The 21,369-nt window shown below is 29.7% G+C and overlaps 1 protein-coding gene and 1 long non-coding RNA gene across 4 annotated transcripts; one reads left to right on the top strand and one right to left on the bottom strand.

Moving 5' to 3' along the window:
* On the bottom strand, positions 1-19,558 carry LOC126839944 (calcium-transporting ATPase type 2C member 1). 2 transcript variants are annotated; one of them, XM_050575416.1, is made up of 22 exons: positions 19,266-19,558; positions 13,109-13,168; positions 9,525-9,575; positions 7,902-7,943; positions 5,844-6,044; positions 5,141-5,230; positions 4,939-5,036; positions 4,608-4,716; positions 4,153-4,514; positions 3,956-4,080; positions 3,777-3,874; positions 3,532-3,627; positions 3,236-3,325; positions 3,042-3,146; positions 2,819-2,975; positions 2,572-2,742; positions 1,714-1,862; positions 1,283-1,635; positions 1,061-1,208; positions 705-800; positions 488-629; positions 1-419 (listed from the first exon to the last, which is right to left on the bottom strand). In XM_050575416.1, exons 1-22 carry the CDS (start codon positions 19,425-19,427, stop codon positions 295-297), a joined length of 3,030 nt encoding a protein of 1,009 aa, XP_050431373.1. In that variant the 5' UTR covers positions 19,428-19,558; the 3' UTR covers positions 1-294. The 2 variants fall into 2 exon arrangements, with proteins under 2 accessions (XP_050431373.1, XP_050431382.1); XM_050575425.1 differs by lacking the exons at positions 7,902-7,943; positions 9,525-9,575; positions 13,109-13,168; positions 19,266-19,558 and adding an exon at positions 6,109-6,445 and having other exon boundaries at positions 2-419.
* LOC126839960 (uncharacterized) lies at positions 18,794-20,679 on the top strand. Of its 2 annotated transcripts, none has more exons than XR_007686002.1 (3): positions 18,794-18,965; positions 19,029-19,090; positions 19,230-20,679. It is a non-coding gene; the product is annotated as an uncharacterized LOC126839960 (long non-coding RNA). The 2 variants fall into 2 exon arrangements; XR_007686001.1 differs by having other exon boundaries at positions 19,169-20,679.
* The last annotated feature ends 690 nt before the right edge of the window (positions 20,680-21,369 follow it).

The following is a 21,369-nucleotide window of genomic DNA, read 5'->3' as shown; positions in this document are numbered from 1 at the left end:
ATAAAAGTAAAAATATGTTTAATTATTAATAATTAACCTTTGGACTTAATTATTAATAATAAGTATTTAAGTCATCATTACATATAAGGAACTAAAATATTAAAATACACAACCAATAGAAAGATGAGATTTATATTGCACTAAAATTGACACGTCAAAAAAAAAACAAACACGAATGTGTCACAATGACAACTCGATTGTCATTTCAATATTTAAAAGTTGAATACCACTTTTGTTTTTTTTTTTTTTTTAATTAAAAATGATATACAATGTGTATCAGTGCAAAATTATATATTATACGAATGCCATTTGTTTTCTAGGCGTTCTTGTTAACCTTCTTTGTAATTGCCGTTCAATTAATTTTTTTACTTCCGACACAATAAAAACACTCGAAGTTACCCCCAATAAAAGCAACATATCTGAAAAGCAACAAAACGCAAATTGAACAATTAAACATGAATAATAATTGTTTTTAAAAAAAACTTACCATACGACGTGAGCGCTTCAGTTTGAAATACTTTTTGTAACGGCGGAAAATAAATCACCAGCATTTGTCCGACGATAGACAGTGTGACGGCAATTAAAAACATTTTATTTGTAAATAGACCTATTGTAAATACTGATTTTGTCTGGAAAAAAGTTATCATAAATGTATTTTTCTATTTAACTTTTAATCTAAAAAATATGATAATATATTATTTTACCTGCGATCGACAACTTAAAGCATTGAACATGTCAAAAAAGACAAAACAGGTGAAAGTCATAGTTGTGTCCCTTTTGGATACTTCATTGTCGCTCATCTAAATTTAAAGATATTAAATTAAAACCAGAAAGCATTAATATCAATCACTCTATTAATTATGTAAGTTATAGGTAAGTAACTCAACTTATGTTGATACTTCAGCATACCCCTTCTATTTTATTTTTATTTTACATTATTTCAACACAAAGTTTTGGAGAAAACAGAATGTATCTAATGCTATTTAACTTGTTGACTTATTTATACTAAGCGAGAAAACTTTATAAAATTCAAAAAAAATTTAAATTTTTTTAGACTCACTTCTCGTTTAAAAATCCAAAGTGTTCCGACAATAATTATTGACGCTGATAGAAGGACATTCATTATAAGCGACTTTGTAATCATTGGTGTTTTCACATTTCGAGGACCTTGTTTCACGACATCTTTATCGACCGGTTCAACTCCAAGACTGAAGCAGTAATCATTTTATAACTAATTAAACCTTTTTTTTTTTTATTGTTATGTGTAATTAATTGTCAATACCTTTGAGCTGGTGGTCCATCCATTATGATGTTAATCCACAATATTTGCATTGCATTTAAAGGATTAGGTATTCTGAGCAATGTGGCTAATGCAATCAATGATAAAGCTGCAATGCTAGTGCTAAGCTGAAATCGAACAAAATTCCTTATATTGAAAAATATTCCTTTTCCTTCTTCAATAGCTGCAACAATTGTCTGAAAATCGTCATCGACCAGTATCATGTCTGCCGCTTCTTTACAAACATCTGTGCCATTTTTGCCCATAGCAATTCCAATGTCCGCTTTTTTCAACGCTACGCTATCGTTGACACCATCGCCAGTCATGCCGACCACGTTTCCATTCGATTGTAACGCCTAAAAATTGCACACACCTAATTTAATAATAGCTGATTATATAAAATCAATCGTAATAAACAAATTCAAATATTTTACCTTGATAATTGTAAGTTTGTGTCGTGGTGTGACACGATAAAAAACAGAAACATTGTTGACCATTGCTTTAAGTTGGTGGTCGGACATATTATCTATTTGCTGACCAGACAACGTCTGTCCATGTATCATGTCCAGCCCAATCATGCTTCCTAAAACCACAAAAAATATTCTCATGGTAATTTTTTCATTTTATTTTGTCGTAATTAAGCAAATAATAAAATAAATAAACGCAGGCTTGTTTGACTTATTTGTCAAACAAATTAGGTATTTGCTTGTTTGATAGAAATCTGGATTGACAGCGTGTTTGTTGCGAACGTTACGCCACGGCAAGGAGAAAACAAAAACTACGGGCAAGTTTGACAAATTTGTTGTATCTTTGGTTTGATCGTTTGAACTATTGTTTGATGAAAACGTGAAAGTTGACCAACAAAATTGTCAAACAAATTTGATCGTCTACAGGCTACTTAAAAAGTGAAATAAAAAAAAGTGTCAATCCGTTCCAGAGGAGGGCAAGAGTTAATGTAATTTTGTTGGGTACATTGAGTATGTACATCGATAGAAATCTAAAGAATATACAACACAAGTTTGGAAGTAATTGGATTCAATTTCAAAAAGTTATAAAGTGCTGTAATTTTAAGTTACAGTTAAGTCGTGTACATTTTATGGAGTTTTCCTCGATTTTGAAGAGAAGGGCAGTGTAACTTTCTTTATTTCCGCCCTCATAAAATACCTTTGCAGTACGATATCTGATCTATATACTTGCTAGTTAAAGAAAAATGTGTCCGGTAGTTAAACAAATTTTCTTAACATTACATCGAAACTTAAATGCAATTAATTAAACAATTATCGTTGTTTTACCTATAGCTACGGCAGTTTCTTGAGCGTCTCCGGTAACTAGTTTGACTTTGATTCCACAGTTAAATAGATGTTCAATAGATTCACGAACTAACGGTTTTGGAGGGTCACAAATTCCTACTAAGCCCAAATATACTAAATCTTGTAAGGAATCTCCTTTAGCTAATGCAATTACTGTGTAAAAAAAATGAAAAAAATATTATCAGCAGTTTTTTAAAGGTTTATTGAATCGTAAAATTTAGTAACATACCACGAAGACCTTTTCTACCAATTTCGTACGCTTCAGCAAATATTTCTTGTTCCCTTTTGCCGTTCAATAATACTTTTTCATTTCCCACAGCATACTTAGTACATTGTTTCAATACTTTTTCCAATGCACCTTTGACAAAATAAAGTTCTTCTTTTACCTGAAAATTAATATTTTTAAGAGTTAAATCAATTTTACCTAATTTAAATATTTTAAAATGTCTTACATCATCATATTTGTTTACACATTTAACGGCCATAAGTTTTTGCTCCGAACTAAATGGATACTCTTGCAATTTTATATACTTATCACAGACACCATACATTCTATTCTACAAAATTAAACAAACAGTTTTAAATAAGATTTCCACATTAGAATATGAGAAAAATAGTAATAATAAACATTAAAATAAATGATCACCTTCATAGCAACTGCCAATAGAGCACCTTCAGTAGGTTGTCCTTGTAATGTGTCTCCATTAATAACTGCATTGTTGCATACAACTCCTACCTTGAACATAAATATTATGTTATTTTGATGACAAACATTTGTTGAAATAGTGTGTAAAAACACGTGGCAATATTAACACACTAGATAACGTCATCTCGCCAATTTTTTTAAATATTATTACTAATATTAAATTTTACTTTACGTTCAAAACTAAACTTCTTAATTTAAACAACAATAACAAATAATTTTAGTGTAATAAAACTTACTTCAAGTAAATTATAAATTGATTGCTTAGCTGTGTCCGAAGTAAACGATTTCAACAACTGAACTTCGCCTTGATCATTGTAACCAGTGCCGGACACCTAAAATACCATTATTATAAATACTATTATCAATCTAAATTATTTTCCCCCAAATCGGTAATATTTTTCTTCCAAAATCATGTTTAACATTGTTAATGGAAAAGAGCATTACATAAATGTTTTGATGAAATATTCTTATCGGTACTCACATCAGCGTAATACCCGTCTGAAGTAATAATTGTGGTTACGGTCATTTCATTATTTGTAATAGTGCCAGTTTTGTCAGAGCATATGATATTAACGCATCCTAAATACAAGTAGGTAAGACAATTAACAAATCGGAAAAAACATGTTTTTTGAGATATTTAGAATTAATGTGTGAGATTACCCAAAGTTTCAACTGTTGGTAACTTTTTAACAATTGCTTTTCTGTTAGCCATACGCATAACGCCAAGAGCTAACGTAACAGTGACCACTATTGGTAATCCTTCTGGTATTGCAGCTACGGCCAAACTACTCGAAACAATCAAAATATGCATTGCTTGAATTCATTATAATTAATTACCTAAATTTACAAAAACTTACCTAACACCAATTGTGAACATGTCTAAGATTGGACGGCCCTGAATCCAACCAAGTACCATGATAAGACCGATAATAAAAAACGAGTACACCGACAATTGAGTACCTAGTATATCCATACTGTTTTGCAGAGGAGTTTTGGGTGCTTCTTCACTTTGCATCATTTTAAACAATTCTCCAAATTCTGATTTTTCTCCAGTGTTGACTACAATACCTTTTCCGTTTCCACAACGTACTAGCGTACCCATAAAAGCTATATTTTTCATTGACGTATGACTCATTGGATTCAATACTAAATCGGTAGTTTTCATACAAGGCTCGGTCTCTCCAGTAAAACTGCTCTCATCTATTGCTAAATCTATAGCCTAAAATAATGTTGAATTATTGTTTAAAACTGATTAACTATTTTATACTTAAAATTCATCAACATAATCAGAGTATTGAGAGATATATCGTACTTCAAAAAGCCGTATGTCAGCTGGAACTCTATCGCCAGTACTTAAATAAACAATATCACCGGGTACTAAATATTTTGCATACATTGATTCCAACTGTTGTTCACGTAAACTATAGGTAAATAAAAAACAATATAGAATTCGGATTCAGATTCAACCAAACCACCAAAAAAAATAGATGTATTTTGGTTGGTGTTTCAGAAAAACGAATAACTATTTTGAGTAAAAAATATTAATAAACACTAATCGGTTTTATACCATACAAAATCTTCCCCCGAGAGAAGACTCAAAGTTTTTATTTTTAAGTTTCATTTGAAAAACTTTGACAACTTACCATCGACATGTAGGAGGAACAAGTTTAGTTAATTCTTCTAATGACTTTTCAGATCTATATTCTTGTATGAACGCAACTGTTACTACAATAATTATAGCCTAAAACAAAAAATAATATTAATACATTAATTTAGCTCTTATTTTGAAGACAGATAAGATTGGAATGTTCAATTTTGTAGTAGTATATTTTGAACGATACATACTGTTGTAATACTGAAGGCATCATCAAATTGTTTCATGCAGACGCTGACGAGAGCCGATGCTAATAAAAGGAGTATCAATGGATTTCTAAACTGAAAATGACAAATATTTTCAAATTACATCATAAATATTAACAAAACTAATAATAATTATGTAAAACCCTTAAGTACATTAATATAAAAGAAATTTAATAAGTAATATGCATAACTTTTATTTATTTAATGGTTGAGCTTTATGGTTGTATGTCTTGTTCCTATTGTAGTACATTCCGCAATTATGTTTCAATACAAAAATGTGGGTTTTTAGAATATTTGTAAACCTAACTATACATTTATATACTTTTTTAAACTAAACATTAGGTAGATCTGGGATACTATAAATAAAAGCACAAGACACTTAGAGTGGATAAAGAAATTGTAAAAGATAAAAAAGAAGAAAAAATCAAAGTGGCCGACTCACTAACCTACTTTTCTTCATTACGACCAAAAAAATAAAAAATCCTATGAAAGCTTAATAACATTATATGAAACAAATTAATATAAAGAAGAAGTCATCTCAATTTGGATTTCACATTAAGATAATATTTAAAAGTTCATGGAATTACCTATACATTCTTTTTGTATGAGAATAATTCATAGGAAATGTTTTTGTTGTTAAAATACTTGTATTTATACATAATAAATTGACAGAAGTGTTAAAACTTACTTGTTCTATGTATTTTTTAAGCAACGAGTCTCCTTGATGAACAGAAAATTCATTATAGCCGATTATTTGCTTTCGGAATTCTGATTCTTTCCGACACAATCCAGCTCGAAAATTAACTCTTAACCTAGATATCACTTCTTCTGAGCTCATGACGCTCGCTTCTTTAGTTGTAAGCCACATTTTTTCGTGTTCAGCTATTGCCTAAAATAAAACCCATGAATGATTTTTTTGTACAACAATATACCATGTCACACATTAAGCATACACAGTTTGATCCTGTCGAGCTACAATTTGATTCGTAGTCTATAAGTGAATGTAATGATTCATTGCTAATTTTTTTAACTACTTTATATTTTGAGTTCATTATAGTGAGATATTAGTGTCGAATCACAAGATCCATAATGACTCCAGAAAATATATTAAGCGAAAATAAAACGTGTCAATAATTGACAAAATATGTACTGTAATAATTTGACCGAATGCACTTAATAAATAATGTACGCCATAAAAATTTAAATATAAATTATAGTCATGTACGTATTAATCACTAATTATTTACAAAAAAAGTTTCATTGTTCGCGGTTTACAATAAAAAACGGTTTTCATTTGTTAACAATAATCAAAAATATTGAAAATTAATTGTTATTTGTTATCATTTATGGACGCGGCTGACTGCCAAGTGCCATTGCACTTTATCAAAATTATCGGACAACATAACAGACGTTACCAGTTACCACACTGCCAATAATCGACCCAGTCCACTTATGGTTACAACCATGTGGTTATTTATATTATCTTAAATCTTGATTTTACCATTAGCTATTAGGAAATAAAGAAATTAGGATTTTCATTCAATAATAAAATATTAACATACTTAATACTTATTATTTTACTTGATTGAACTTAATTGAAAAATAAACTTTGTTCAGACCCAACTTGTTCTTTAGTTCTATCACTGATACCAAGTTCTTTATTTAAAAAAAACACGAATACAAGTTTTTTTTTAAGTACCCACTGTCAAAGTTCAGAATATTTTGTTTTATGTTTTTTGTTTTAGTAATGAAATATCAACGTCGGCTCGTGACATAATTAGCATTATTATCGCATTATGCGATAAAAACTAGTTAGTACTTAATATGTTTATAAGAGTACATAATACAATAATTTATATATATATATATATATACAACTATTAAAACAGCAGACGGCGGACTTACTCCTTGTCAATATGGTATATAGCCGAAATGATTTTGCAAATATTTTCGACTTACTCATAAATATTAAAATACTGTACATTTTTATGGTGCTGCTTCTAGTGTTATCACGTCATAAAAGAATAATGACTGAAAATAAAATCGAATTTTCTCCGTACGCGAAAGTCAATCACGTCGCAATACTACGTCATAATGTTCTGTGGAAGTAATATTTCAAAGAAAAATATTTGAATTATATAGTTGCCCGTTTTTATTTGTTTACTTAGAAAAAAAGAACGTTTTAAGTTGTACGATAATTACACAATTACTAATATTTTTTAGACGAAATAGAATCAATGTCTAAAGATAACGTCATTTAAATGTGCACTCCCTGATAAAAGCCTTCTACTTTCTAGTCGTTAAAAATAAATTAGATGTATGGCCCATTATTCCTTGCAACGAACAAAAAAATAGGTTTTCAACAAGGACATTTATCTTAAATCGTTGTACCACCTATCTAATTCGAATATAAGTCACTATTATTTGTGTTCACACCTAAGTGTGAAACTATTTTTCTTTTTCATTTCTAAAAATGAAAAAGAAAAATAATTTTAAAAAAAGACCAACTTAGCTTGGTTTATGACTAGTTTTTGGCAAAGGTTAATGTCAAACCTTTTTTGTGTGGTTAATACTTAATTTCCACACCAATATATTACTTTACCTAATTCTTTTTTAATGAATACATATTTGTTCCTACATTCATATCACTTAAATAAATCATTCTAATCATCGTAGAGAGGTCAAAAATTAATTTATAGACAGGCAACATAAAATATAATTTTAAAATAAATTAAACAAAACTAACCTCTTGATCTTTAATTTTTCTCATTTTCTTCATTTCTTTTTTCTGAAACAAAAATTTAAAAAAAAATCATGTACCCGTACATTGCAGTTATTATTATAATTTATATTTGATAACATAGATTAATATTTATAAATTAAATATTGAAAACCCAAACGTCTTTGAATTAGCTTGATAAGATATTATAATATTAACATTTCGCTCGTTTAACATTTCGCTAATCCACCCAAGATGTTTATAATTCAATTGTTGTTGTATTTCTAAAACAGAATATATTATTATTCATTGTTGAAACTTAAAAACCGTAAACGACCATAAATGCAGAGACAAATCTATACATCGTGTCACTTTTTCTTTTACTAGAATTAAAAATATACAATTTGCTTCTAAGAATAAAATACTTACTTAATATTTACTGCGTACTATTAAAAAAATGTTCGAAACAGCCAATCGAAATTTAAATTCAGCAAATGACATTTTGGCTCATTATGTTTCATTGTTTGACAATATGTTATAAGAATAGGTATGATGGAATTATTATATCTTATAATCCCGTAAATACATAAATAATGGCGTTTCACAGCTTATTGTTAAGAAAAATACATTTTTTTTTTAGAAAACTGCGGGGCCCTAATTAATTAAACGTAAGACCTCATTTTCTCTCAAAATAATTGCAATTTTGTAGTTTTTTTTAAGAAATGTTTCGGTTTTTTTTATAACACTAGTATACATTTTTACCTTTTCTTATTTTTTTCCAAAGCTCTATGAACTTTTAAAACTTAAATGGTAACGTATACATTTAATTAAGTTTTAAGGTTGAGAATAATTTGCTGAAAATATTGACTGGTTAATGGGTAACCAGTTTTGGATAATTCACTTTAAAGTTTAAAATTTAAGACAAGAGGTGAAGTGCGGTTCAGTAACGCGCGCAGATAAAAATAATAATACACTCCATCTGGTTCCTCCTGGCTTTTGTTCTAAATGTTAAATTTTAATAACTTTATATGTAATTATCCAAAACTGGTTATCGTCTATTTAAAATATTCTTAGTTAAAAATTATAATTTAACACATGCGTTACCATTAAAGTTTCAAAAGTTGATAGAGCTCTGGGACAATAGTAAAAAAGTTAAATATTTATTGCATTTATAATATTTTAAAACAACATAGGTACATAAAAAGTTTTCAAAAAGAAAACCTACAAAATTGTAATTAATTTATTAAAAAATAAATGTGTCTTGCGTTAAGTTGATCATCCTGTATAATTATCATAATAATTAATTAAATATTTAAAAGTTTATATTTATCTGTCAGTTGTTCCTAAATAAGTTTGTTACAAATTAAATGTCATCAATAAAACAATAGTGTTCGTTGGATATTATTCTTATGCTACTTACTATGTTTTGTATTAATCGTATTTGTTATATTAATTGATAGCCGACTTTTTTAAGTATAGAAGTGATTTTTAATACCTATCTTAAACAAGTTAAATCATAATAAGTATAATGACTGTATTATAACGTGATCAAAATGTAGTTACAAACGCTTTAAAATCATATGTACTAAATATGTAAAATATATTTTAAAACCTTGATACATGATACAACTACTTAAAAATTAAACTAACCTCTTGTTTTTTGTTTTTTTTTATTTTCTTGGTCGGCTTGTCTTTAATTTCCTGGAAAAAAAGAAAAATGATTAATATTACATTTCTATAGGATTAATCAAGTTACACTAGTAAAAAGTTATACGGTATACTAGATTTCAAACTAAACGTTTGCGATGGACTACGACTTAAGAATAAATAAATAGTACAGATAAATGAGAAAAGTTTAAGTAAATATATTAGATTACATCAAGACCCTTTTCTTCAAATAGTATGCAAACATTTTTGTCGGATGACGTAGTTTTGATGTAAACAAAGTAAATCAAAACAAATTTTGAAAAAAGCATAATTACAATTTTCTCTGACATAATAACACATGAGTTCCCACTTAAAAAAAAAATATGTACAAAATATTACTATTTTTTAATTTTATTTTTATTGTTATTTTTAGAGAGTTGTGCACACTGCACTGTCATGTGCAATGCCTCTAGACATTCCCAATAAAAAAATTAAAACTTAATATGAATTACATTTGACATTATACTTAACATAAAAACTATAAGCACGTGTGCAAACAATTTATACAATTACCAATGAATGAATTAAGTTTAAAAAAAAAAAAAGCCATTACTGTTGTAATATTAATTTATAGGTTGTTAATAAGTCGACAAAAATTTTTTTTTTGAAATCTGTTCAACAGACGTGTAAAAAAATGACTACAGTAGTATTAATCTTACTACTGACTTTTACTAAACAATTATTGTTTTCTTACACACTTGTTGTATTGTTATTTTTATTATTATTAACACACTGACAAAGAAATGAACAAATAATTTAATAAGCATAAATTAAATCAGAAGTTCTTTATTTTGTATAAACTTGTTATATTATAAATTATGTCATAAATTAATAAATTGGCGAACATAAAAATATTTTTATTTAAATTTATTTTTATTTTAAAAAGGTGTACCAAAAAAACAACACGCGTGTTGGGGTTTGAAAAATACTTATAACTAAATTTAAAAAACGCAATACAAATGATCACACTCTATTATTTAGTTTATAAGTTTTGAATCTTACAATAAAATTAGTTCCTAATAAGTAATAATACACTCTTGGTATATCGTTATTCAATATTCATTTTGGGCCATTTTAGAGAGAAACAGCTATTAACTATAACAACAGTACAATAGGCTTGCTTGAAGTCTAAAAGTCTATTAGGTTGCCAAATAACCCCGCATGCAATACACTATAACCACAAGTGTCGTTTAAGTTTTTTCTAGATTCCAATGTTTGCACACAACGTGTAGAATGAATACAGCTACTAGGTTTCTATTACTAAGTACAACTGACTACTGAATTTCTTAAAACACCTGTGCACTATGCTGTCGATATGTTTAGGTACAATAAGAGATTATATTTTTGTTTTATACAAAACAAGTCTAGTGTATTAATGTGATAAAATAGTGGGTTGTGAAGTCATAAAAACCAACTTTAAGAACATCGAATATAGTTCAGAATTTACATTTTGATTTTGGAAGCATTCAACGTTTAACGTGTAGCCTTGTATATTTTAAATATACAAGAAAATGTCCAACGTGGCACACGTCTATTGTCTGGAATAAACTATTTCAGTTTTAGGTCACAAATAGGTAATTTCTAGTGAACTACGTGAATCAGCTTTTATATTTATAAATATATACCTAGCAAGGATCCGTTCAGAGAACTATAGGCAGATTGAATATAGTGGTGTTTTCTAATACCTATGCAAGCACAATTTAACAGTTCATTAACGTACTTAGTATTCTGTTGTTAGCTGGCTAAACAATGAAGATACCAGCAAGACGCCGCTCCCTAGGTGGACGCGTTTGAGTTATTACTAATTATTAATTGTTGAACGTCTTTTTTAAGTTCTCGCCTAAAGAAAATCTACTTGAGAAGAACACTGCGTATACGTGTATATTTTATACTAGGCAGGTATTATCTTCATAATATTATTATTTATTACAAAGAAGTCATTAAAGTATACAAATGATGAAAATCACAAAGCATAGCGAGCGAGGGGACATATTGTAATACCCAAGTGATATAGTACCTAGTTATTGACTAAACAATACATATAGTATACGGAGTGATAAATTCAACGTGATATACTTGGATTTCTCGGAAAATAATTGCAATTTTGATTTTTTGTGCAAATACTTTAGTACAAATAATCATTTTCAGTCCATCGGTCCGTTAAGGACCATTGCTGTCCCACCAGCAAGTCTCTCCACCTGTCTTTATTATACGTCATCTCAAAGGACGCATTCTGATCTAATCTTCTCTCATAATACATCAATCCACCAACTTTTTTTATCAATCAGGCATCCGCTCTCCAGGCAAATCTCTCTAACAAAATCATTATAATCGTTTTCCGGCTTGTTGTATAATTTTGTAGCTCCTCGTTTTGTCTTATCTCAAACTCATTCGTTTCTTGATTGTAAAAAGGACCATGCATGTACTTTGTATTCAAATGTTTTTCATTTTCTCTCGTCTCCTTTTGATAATGACCATGTCTCGCTTACATATATCACGATTGATCCCACAGGTAGATAGTTACTAGCAAATGTACTTTGTTTTTTTATTGATCCATTGATTAACTGGTCTAAAATTGTTTGAACCACATCCTCTCTAGTCTCTCCCATAACTACAATATTATGTCAGGAATCAGGATAATATGACAAGAGCACCGACTCTCTACTTGTTTCTCTTTCTCGTTCAACATTCATATCTCTTAAAACTCTATCAAGTGCCAAATTTAATAAAGTCCGTGATAGAGCACCTCACCGGCGAAAGTTTTACGTCATCTCAAACGGTTCCGAATCATTTTGTAGAAATCTTACTTTAGACATTATCTCCTGATGACACATAAAATTAATAGGTATTAGATTAAAATATTTCGGAACTCCAAGTGTTTTAAACGCTTTGCATAGGTCATCTGTATTTATACTGTCATAGACCTGTTTGTAATCTATAAATACTAAGTACAAGTCTATTCCAAATTCATAGTACCTTTCCATTATCTGTCTCGCCACAAAAATATGGTCGGTATTTTATTTGCCGATAATGTCCCTGGCATACTCTTTTATTCTTGCTAAGAGTACCCACGTTAAAACTTAATAGGATACCTACGACTAACAGAGATATTCCTCTGTACCTTTTTGTTTCTGCACCATTTCCCTTTTCAGATAATGGGCAAATTATGGCCGTGTTCCATTCATCCGAGATACTTCTCTGTTTTCCATACACTTTTGATCGCTTCCATTTTTTTTTTTAATGTTACTCTACTATAATTATAGGTGTACTATAACAGGAAAACGTGTATTCTACTTTAGAACGATCGCCCTGTACATTGGTTGTCCAATTAGTGGCTACCGCTAATTTCACGCTTATTGGGGAATGATAATAGAAAAGTTATTTAAAGATTCCGTTTAATATTGTTAGTTTTACTATTATTTTGTCAGAATAGTATTTAAAACTTTGACCCAACTCAATAACCCTGTAAAATCCACCCTAAAATCAATAACCTTGTTGTAAAGGATTTACCAAAAAAGTATACTCACTTTTGTTATATCTTTAACTTCTGCAATATCATGGTCGCTGGTTACTTTATCTTCGACTTCCTATACAAAAATTCAAATATATAATGAACTTATACACGTACAAAGTAATATAAATCAAGATAATAATAATAACACTACAGTTATTATAGCGTGTGTCTTATGTCTCAAGTAAACACTTAAAATGAACAATATAATTATATACATTCAATATGCATGCCACTAATGATTATCACGGAATTTGTAATTCCAACAAAAATACTAGAATATAGTGTTTATATTTTTAGCTTGGATGTTATTATTATTTTAACATAGTATAATACTACAAACGTTGTGTAATTAACATAACTTTTATAAAAACAATTTACAGAAACATTATAAATGATTTGTAAATGTAAACTCTAGATCTAATTTTTAATTTCTTTGTAATTTAACGTTTGATTAAACCAACACAAATTGATTAATAAACAGAATTATAAAAACCTATTTAAATAAATAATTGGTTGTTGATGAGATAAAAAGAATAATATTATGTTATTCTACATGATACATCATGCTTAAAAATGATAATTCTGTCTACCATAGTTATTTATATGGATTTCTTTCTTGCAATCGAATGATTGTTTTAAGCACCTCGTTTTAGTGTTATACTTATGAGATATTTTCTTAAGTGCCAACACGAAATTTTATCCTTGTGAGACAATAAAAAAGCACTAATCACGGCACGCCATTTAAGACATAAGTCAAAGGAACTCGCGCTATCACAGCGATTAACTTACAACAATTAAAACATATTAAAATAACGATAGATAGTACATGAATATTTTTTTAGTGCTTAAAATATATTTGTAAAATTTTAATAATAAATTGCACTCGGTCAAAGGTAATTGATAATAATATATAATGACATAAATAATGTCAATTGTGTAATTGTACAGATGTTATTATGCTTCTACTTAAATATAATAATACCTAATACATTAAATATTGTTCTGTTATTTATTGGGTTACGAGAAAATCAATAATTATTGATGTTCAGTTTTAGAAACCGATTGACATTATTATAGTTTCGGCGTTAACTAAATCCTTGGTTTGTCATCACATTAAAATGTCGTTGGAAATGAAGAACACTTTTACAACACATGTGACAACAAAATGTTTGTAAAACTTATTTTTCACGTTGGCGACTGACGGTTTGTTTGGGAATTAGAGCCAAAGGGAAAAGAGTTTCATCATAAGTGCAATTAGAAGTATCTCTTGAGTACTTGTGTACGCGGACATCGCCATGTAAATTTTAAACGAAACGAGCTCTTACAAAAAACCTACTAGTCTCTAAAAATAGTTAACACTATAACCCACTTAAGTATTTGCACGTTCGCCCATTAGTAGGAGTGGAGACATTCCTCTGATTTGTCAAAAACATCATCAAATTAACAATAATAGTTGTATTTTTAATGCACATGCTAAAGTGAATATGGCGAGATATAAATAATAAAAAATATAATTTCTATTTTTAATAGTAGAAAAAAAATATGTTATTGCCAATCATATTATTTTTGTTGTGGTATGAGAGTAGTTTTATACTTACTAGTGTGCCTATTTATTAATGCTTTTGGAATAAACAAAATTTGAATTTACAAAATGAGCAATTGTAAAACATATTAGGAAAGACTTATTCATTGCTGTACAAATAAAAATATGTTTACATTTTGGGTTTAAATTATTTTCAACAAAAAAAATTACCTACACTGAACCCTTAAAAAAAATGATGTGTTGTCCTCTTATCAGCACTCACGGAAATAATATAAAATACAGCATCTACTTCCTTAGCTTTGTAGCTATCGAAGATAAAAATATTGTTTTAGATAAAATTTATTACCGCCATAATATTAGGCGGTACATGAAATAGGAAAATCGTATCAAAATAGTACCGTTTACCCATTGGTTGCATGCAAATGTATTTTTAATTTCATAGCTGTGACAAAAACTGAGTTTTTTTTAAGTTTGATCTAATTCATTATTCATCTCTCATGCAACTTTTACACTTCGTTGCTTTCAAAATTTAAAACCGTGGTTTTAAAATGATGTCGAATTTTACTAAACACAAGTATGTAAAAACAAAATATACGCGACATTTTTCAGCAGTCGAATAATAAATAACCATCACGAGTTACCGGTTACAGCTGCTGTATAGATGAAGCTGAATAAAATCCATTGACATACAGTGGGTAAAAAAAGTCTCCGTACACTGTTGTCAAATTTTTTCAAAAACATAAAATGATAATTTAAAAGTTGATTAACTTCATATTTTTAACACACTTTTATTCAGAAACATATTAATATTTGTTTTTAGAAAAATAGAGCATATATATTAATTAGTTTTTTTTATACATGTATATATGTACAACAACTTTGGAAAATAACAGCAAAAAAGTCTCCGTACATTTATTGATGTGTATGAATAACAGATAAAAATAGTACCGGAATAGGGAAAATCCGTATGGACTGAGAGTTCTACATATCAACGAGCATGTTATTATTGTTTTTGTAGCCATTAAGAACGATAGACATACGCTTAGTCCGTTTTATTCAATTCATATACATTGAACAATGGAGATACCAATTGCTATTCGTAAATTAGTAGTTAAACTAAGAGAAGATGGTAATTCTCTCAGAAATATTGCACAAACAATAAATAAATCGCACTCGACTGTACAATATATTATAAACCGATACAACGAAACTGATTCTTTTGAAGATCGAAAACGTACTGGTCGTCCCCAAAAATTGAAATCACACCAAAAGAGGGCCATTCTAAGGACAATTGTGACGGAACCAAAAACCAGTGCACCTAAACTGGCTGGTATGATTGATACTGACTATAATGTGAAAGTTGTGCCTCAGACCATTCGTAATGTTATTAGAAACGCAGGATATAAAGGTTGTGTAGCTAGGAAAAAACCCTTTATCAGTCAAATAAATAAAAGGAAACGTTTAGATTTTGCGAAGGCACACATTCATAAGGGAAATGATTTTTGGAAATCTGTATTATTTAGTGACGAAAGCAAGTTTAATATTTTTGGTTCAGATGGGCGAGTTATGGTGTGGAGAAAACCTAATAAGCAGATGGATTGCAAAACTTTGTGCCCAACGGTAAAGCATGGGGGCGGTAATGTACTAGTTTGGGGTTGTATGAGCGCTGCAGGTGTTGGTAATTTGGTATTTATCGATGGTATTATGGATCAACATGTTTGTTTAAACATTTTGAGAAATAACTTACATGCAAGTGCTGAAAAACTAAATATTGGCAATTCGTTTATATTCCAACAAGATAACGACCCAAAACATACCGCGAAAAAAGTTAAAGAATGGTTGTTATACCGAGTACCAAAACAACTTAACACACCTCCACAATCACCAGACATGAACCCTATAGAACATTTATGGGAGGAAATAGGTAGACGTCTTAAAAATTACCAAACTCGAAACAAAGAACAATTAAAAAATGCAATACTAGAAGTATGGAACAGTATTGATTCTACTGTTACGACAAAATTAGTAGAATTAATGGGAAAACGAATGCACGAAGTTGTTATAGCTAGAGGAGGGCCAACTGACGATTAATAACGATAATTATTACAATATATCATGTTAAAAATATTTATGTTATTTTGTACGGAGATTTTTTTTGCTGTTATTTTCCAAAGTTGTTGTATATATATACATGTATAAAATAAACTAATTAATATATATGCTCTATTTTTCTAAAAACAAATATTAATATGTTTCTGAATAAATGTGTGTTAAAAATATGAAGTTAATCAACTTTTAAATTATCATTTTATGTTTTTGAAAAAAATTGACAACAGTGTACGGAGACTTTTTTTACCCACTGTATAACATTTTTTTTTTACACAAAATTTATCATTTTTTTTTTCAAAAACTCGACTAATTCTACCCCGGTATCAGCTCCGGTTAAATATTATTTAGTGTGGAGTAAGGAATATATTTTGTATACATATAACAATAATAATGTTGAAAACAACGTGTACCGTGAACTTGACAAGTTTCTTATCTCCTCTGCAATCAATACACCGAAATTACACAACGTATGTGTTGTCAGTTGTTATGTTTTAGGTTTTTCTTTTAAATATCTATACCTATGTAAAATTGTAGACTTTAGACGTGGCCGTAACACCGCGAATAAACTTTATCCCACGTTATAATACTGTAGTATGAGATAATAGCGTAATATGACTAATGGTGTGTAATAGTAGTCTCGGTCGACGCCGTTTAAAATAATAATATTATGTCACTATTATCGCTCTTGCATTGTTGTACACGTGTAAAACAGACGGTATGTCCGTGTCCGGTTTCAATGTGCACTTTAAAAAAATAATAATAATAATAATACCTAAACGCTTTAAAGGCATCGTACTGTTACGATCGTTAATATTAAAGGTACTGTGTAATTTTAATCCGAAATAAATATACCTACTTAGCGCATTTTGAGCACCGAACGCGTTAACGATGCTACAAAAACAAAAACACCTGTTGCTTTTTTAACACCTTTTTTTTCTCTCGACATTTTTAGCTTCGAAGCAATACAGCCGAGAAGGTATTTGGGCCAGATCAAGACATTTTGAACAATAAGACAAAATATCATTGGGGGGGGGGGAAGGGAGGCTCTTCTTATAAATAAAATAAATTAATACCCAAATATTTGTCTCTATTTACTATTTTTTTACCACTTTAACTAGGAACCACTTTAAAGAGTAATAATACCAATTTTTTTCAAAAAGGGTAGCGCTGCGAACATTCTTTTTAAAATATGTTAATTTTTCCTTAAGCTGACCCATGACAAATTATACTTACCACGTTAAAATTATAACCCCAATTTTTTGGGAAAAGCTCAAAGCATATTAGAAAAAGTCTGTGGGATTTTTATATTTGTTTTCTTCTCAGCCTAATTTATATAATATAAATGTTCATTTTAATTTTTATCTATCTGTCTCCCTGTTCTAACCTACATAGGACACTCGATCGCAGTTGTTATTTCCCAGCCTCGAGTAACAAAACATCATTAGTAATAATATTTTTCATACAACTAGTTTTGCATATTATTAGTTATTACTATTTGAGATAGCCTTTGACGTCCTAGGATGTTTTAAATTTGTATTCGAACTGCAAATACTTTCTTTTTTTTTAAAATTTCACAAAAACAAAAATAGAGATCGAGGTTGTATTTTGACAAAACGAGTGTGAAGTAAAGTGAGATCCTTTGAAAATATCTGAGGGCCATATAGGTACGTCAGTACGTGTCTATCTTTCCTGCTTAACGGGAAGTATGACCCTGCTGGTGTATAACTATTACTTAACGTGTAATAATATTATAATACACTCACTTCATATTTTATGTGTTGGGTTTTCGACGAATGCGTTTGACAGATGCTGTTCGACATCTTCGACTTGGTCGCCGGGTGGGAATTTGCGTATGACTAACATATTATTAAATGCAGCCTTTAATTTCGAGTTTGACAATTAAAACTATCATCAAACTAATCTAATCACCGTCGATCGGCGATTATTCACAATTTATTATTATATTATGTGTATCTTGTTATATCATTATAATTAATTATTATAGCGAGGCAATAAGTTTTCTAGTTACAGCCCGGACGCGTTGCCGGCCACAACGGATTAACAAACAAATATACCTTTATAATAAATATTATTATAGTCCGAATCGTATGCTAAAAAAATAAACAATACTTTTATGGTAAAAAAAAATGTTTTATTTACAAGTTTGCCCTACGCGATCTCATAGATAAAGATATCGAACAATAAAATATGAGTATTAGTTAAGTTTTATTGTTACCTAAAAAATTATTTTTCTTTGATTATTATCATTTAACTCTTTCAGGCCCAACTTTTTTCTGTTTGCCGGTGACGTTCATTCTTAGAGAGAGAGAGAGAGGACAGAAGGTAAGAAGATACTTAATAAGTAGTAGATATAAAATATACTATAGGCCAATGTTAATTTTACAACTTTTGACTTTGCAGTTTTGTCAAAACGACATCTTTACATGCCTATAATGTTCGTGCTTATTTTTCTTTTCTACAGCTCAACCAAGTAAAGCACTAGGCACAAGAAACTTACCGGAAGTTGGTCGGACGTTTGTGTCTTTTCCGTGGCCTGGGCGCCGTCCACCGGCTCGTTAACGCGGTCGTCGGCCGTATCGTCTATGTAACCCGCGTTGGCGGGCGGTTCGAGTGATGGCCGACTTTCCTCGGATGCCACGCAACTGTTTTGGTTTTTCATAATAATAATTTTACACACGTATAACACTTGTGACAAAATACTTGGAAATCGCGGCCTACTGTGAAATAACAACACTGCGACGGTACAACCGCGTGTCTTACCGTCAAGCCGCACTCAACAGTACTAGTGTGTTATGTGACAGCTATTATCGACGGTGCAAGGTACGCAAAGTGTCGCCGGCCACGCGAGTCGTACCGTAAGCCGCACCGCCACCACCGCGACCGGCGTTCTTGCAGTTTCAATACCTGACTTGTTTCTTGATTTTTCGATTAAAGTTTAAAGGTCGGCCGTTCCGTGGACTATTGGAGCTATTTCCTACACACATTGTTGTTGATTACATCATAATACAGTTGTCGATTAATATAATTTTATTGTCCCAAAAATCACAACACATAATATTATATTATACAGCTACAGCGTGCACGACAATTCCACGGTACAACCATTTTTTATGATTTAAAACCAATAAATTGCTACGCGGAAAAAAATGTTTTAAATTAAATCTTTAATACTTGGGTCTGACAAAAATTGGAAAACTTATTACGAATTTTATAAACATAATTAACCCAAACTTTATAAAAAATAAAAAACTTCAAAGCTCATTTATGAAATCATATTGAAACATTTAGCCCCAAAGGGTACACAAAATTTGTAGGTATACACATTTTTGTTTGTATAATTCTTTAAACTTAAAATTTTGACGTTTGCACGTCAATACTTCTGTCATAGGTCTAAAATATTTCATGAAATCAAAAAATCCTAAACATTACAACTAACCTCGTCTATAGAAAACATCATACTGTATCATGTTATGCACTTATGAAGACTGTAAAATATAATATGCCTTTTTGTTTATTAGTCAGCGCGAATGTAGTGCGTTCCGACATAAATCTTTATTTAATTATCATAGAAAAAACTCAAATAACAATATATGGTACCTGTATCTAGCCTTTGGTGGTCGACGTGACAGTCACACTATTATCAACTTTATATTATTATACTTGTTTTGAAATGTAAAACTTATTTGTGTTAAAATAGTCGTAATTCCTAAATATTGTTATTTCAGCAACATTTAACACGTTATGTATATATATTTTTTTTATTGAATTTTGCCTCATCATCTCTGGCAATACAATTTGTATGTTTTTATACGTTCGGGTGGACAAACTGATACGATAAAAAAACAATAATCTGTAATAACAATGTCTGTAACAATAATAATAGCTCTATGATAGAATACAGTCATAATACAGTCATAATACAGTCATACAATTAATTGGACCTTGCGTTTAGCGATATGATACGCTAAAACCGTGACTGTGTATTTAACTTATCAATTATATACATACATAATATACATTATTATACCGTTGTCGCGTAACAGTGTATTTTTTTTAAAATTTTACTAGCGACTACCGTGCATTACTTAAAAAATAAATCAAAGCTTTGTAACGCTTTTAAAAAAAAGGTTGGTATCGAAAAATCACCAAAAAAATTCAAGGGTAAAATACCAACACAATAACAGACAAATTATATAAACAATATGGAATATTTTTACACCGAGACAACCTATGAAAAACTATATCGTTAACGGCTGATCATAAGAAAAAAAATAACTGCACAAACTGTGTAAACAAAATGTACGTAAACATACATTGGTTTGCACAATCTAACTGCGCTTGTAAATAAAAAACGATTGCGAGTTCAGGCGATGCTTGAAAATAAAACTATAAACTTTTCGGAGTGATTAAAAGGATATCGTGGGGTTAGAATTAGAACTTTAAAAATAAATATCCAAAACTAGTGATCGACCAGTCAAAATGTTCGACAACTTATTTTTAATTTAAAAAGTTAATTAAATAGTATCTATATACGTTACCATTTAAGTTTCAAAAGTATTTATAGAGCTTTGGCAAATATTAAAAAATTTAAATACTTAGTA

Source organism: Adelges cooleyi, unplaced genomic scaffold, assembly GCF_023614345.1.
Source record: "Adelges cooleyi isolate 19-005CV unplaced genomic scaffold, UGA_ACOO_1.1 ACOO_flye_CR_arks_rails_tigmint_CR_PRNA_108, whole genome shotgun sequence".
Classification (NCBI taxonomy): Eukaryota; Metazoa; Arthropoda; class Insecta; order Hemiptera; family Adelgidae; genus Adelges; species Adelges cooleyi.
Note: the sequence above shows the minus strand (reverse complement) of the source record. Positions and strands in the feature narration are given on the sequence as shown.

Coding starts and splice junctions, on each gene's coding strand:
- LOC126839944 (XM_050575416.1), bottom strand. CDS start 19,427: ATGAAAAACCAAAACAGTTGCGTGGCATCCGAGGAAAGTCGGCCATCA. Junction 5,231..5,843: donor TTAAAAAATACATAGAACAA/GTAAGTTTTAAC, acceptor TGTCATTTTCAG/TTTAGAAATCCATTGATACT. Junction 4,515..4,607: donor CTGACATACGGCTTTTTGAA/GTACGATATATC, acceptor ACATTATTTTAG/GCTATAGATTTAGCAATAGA.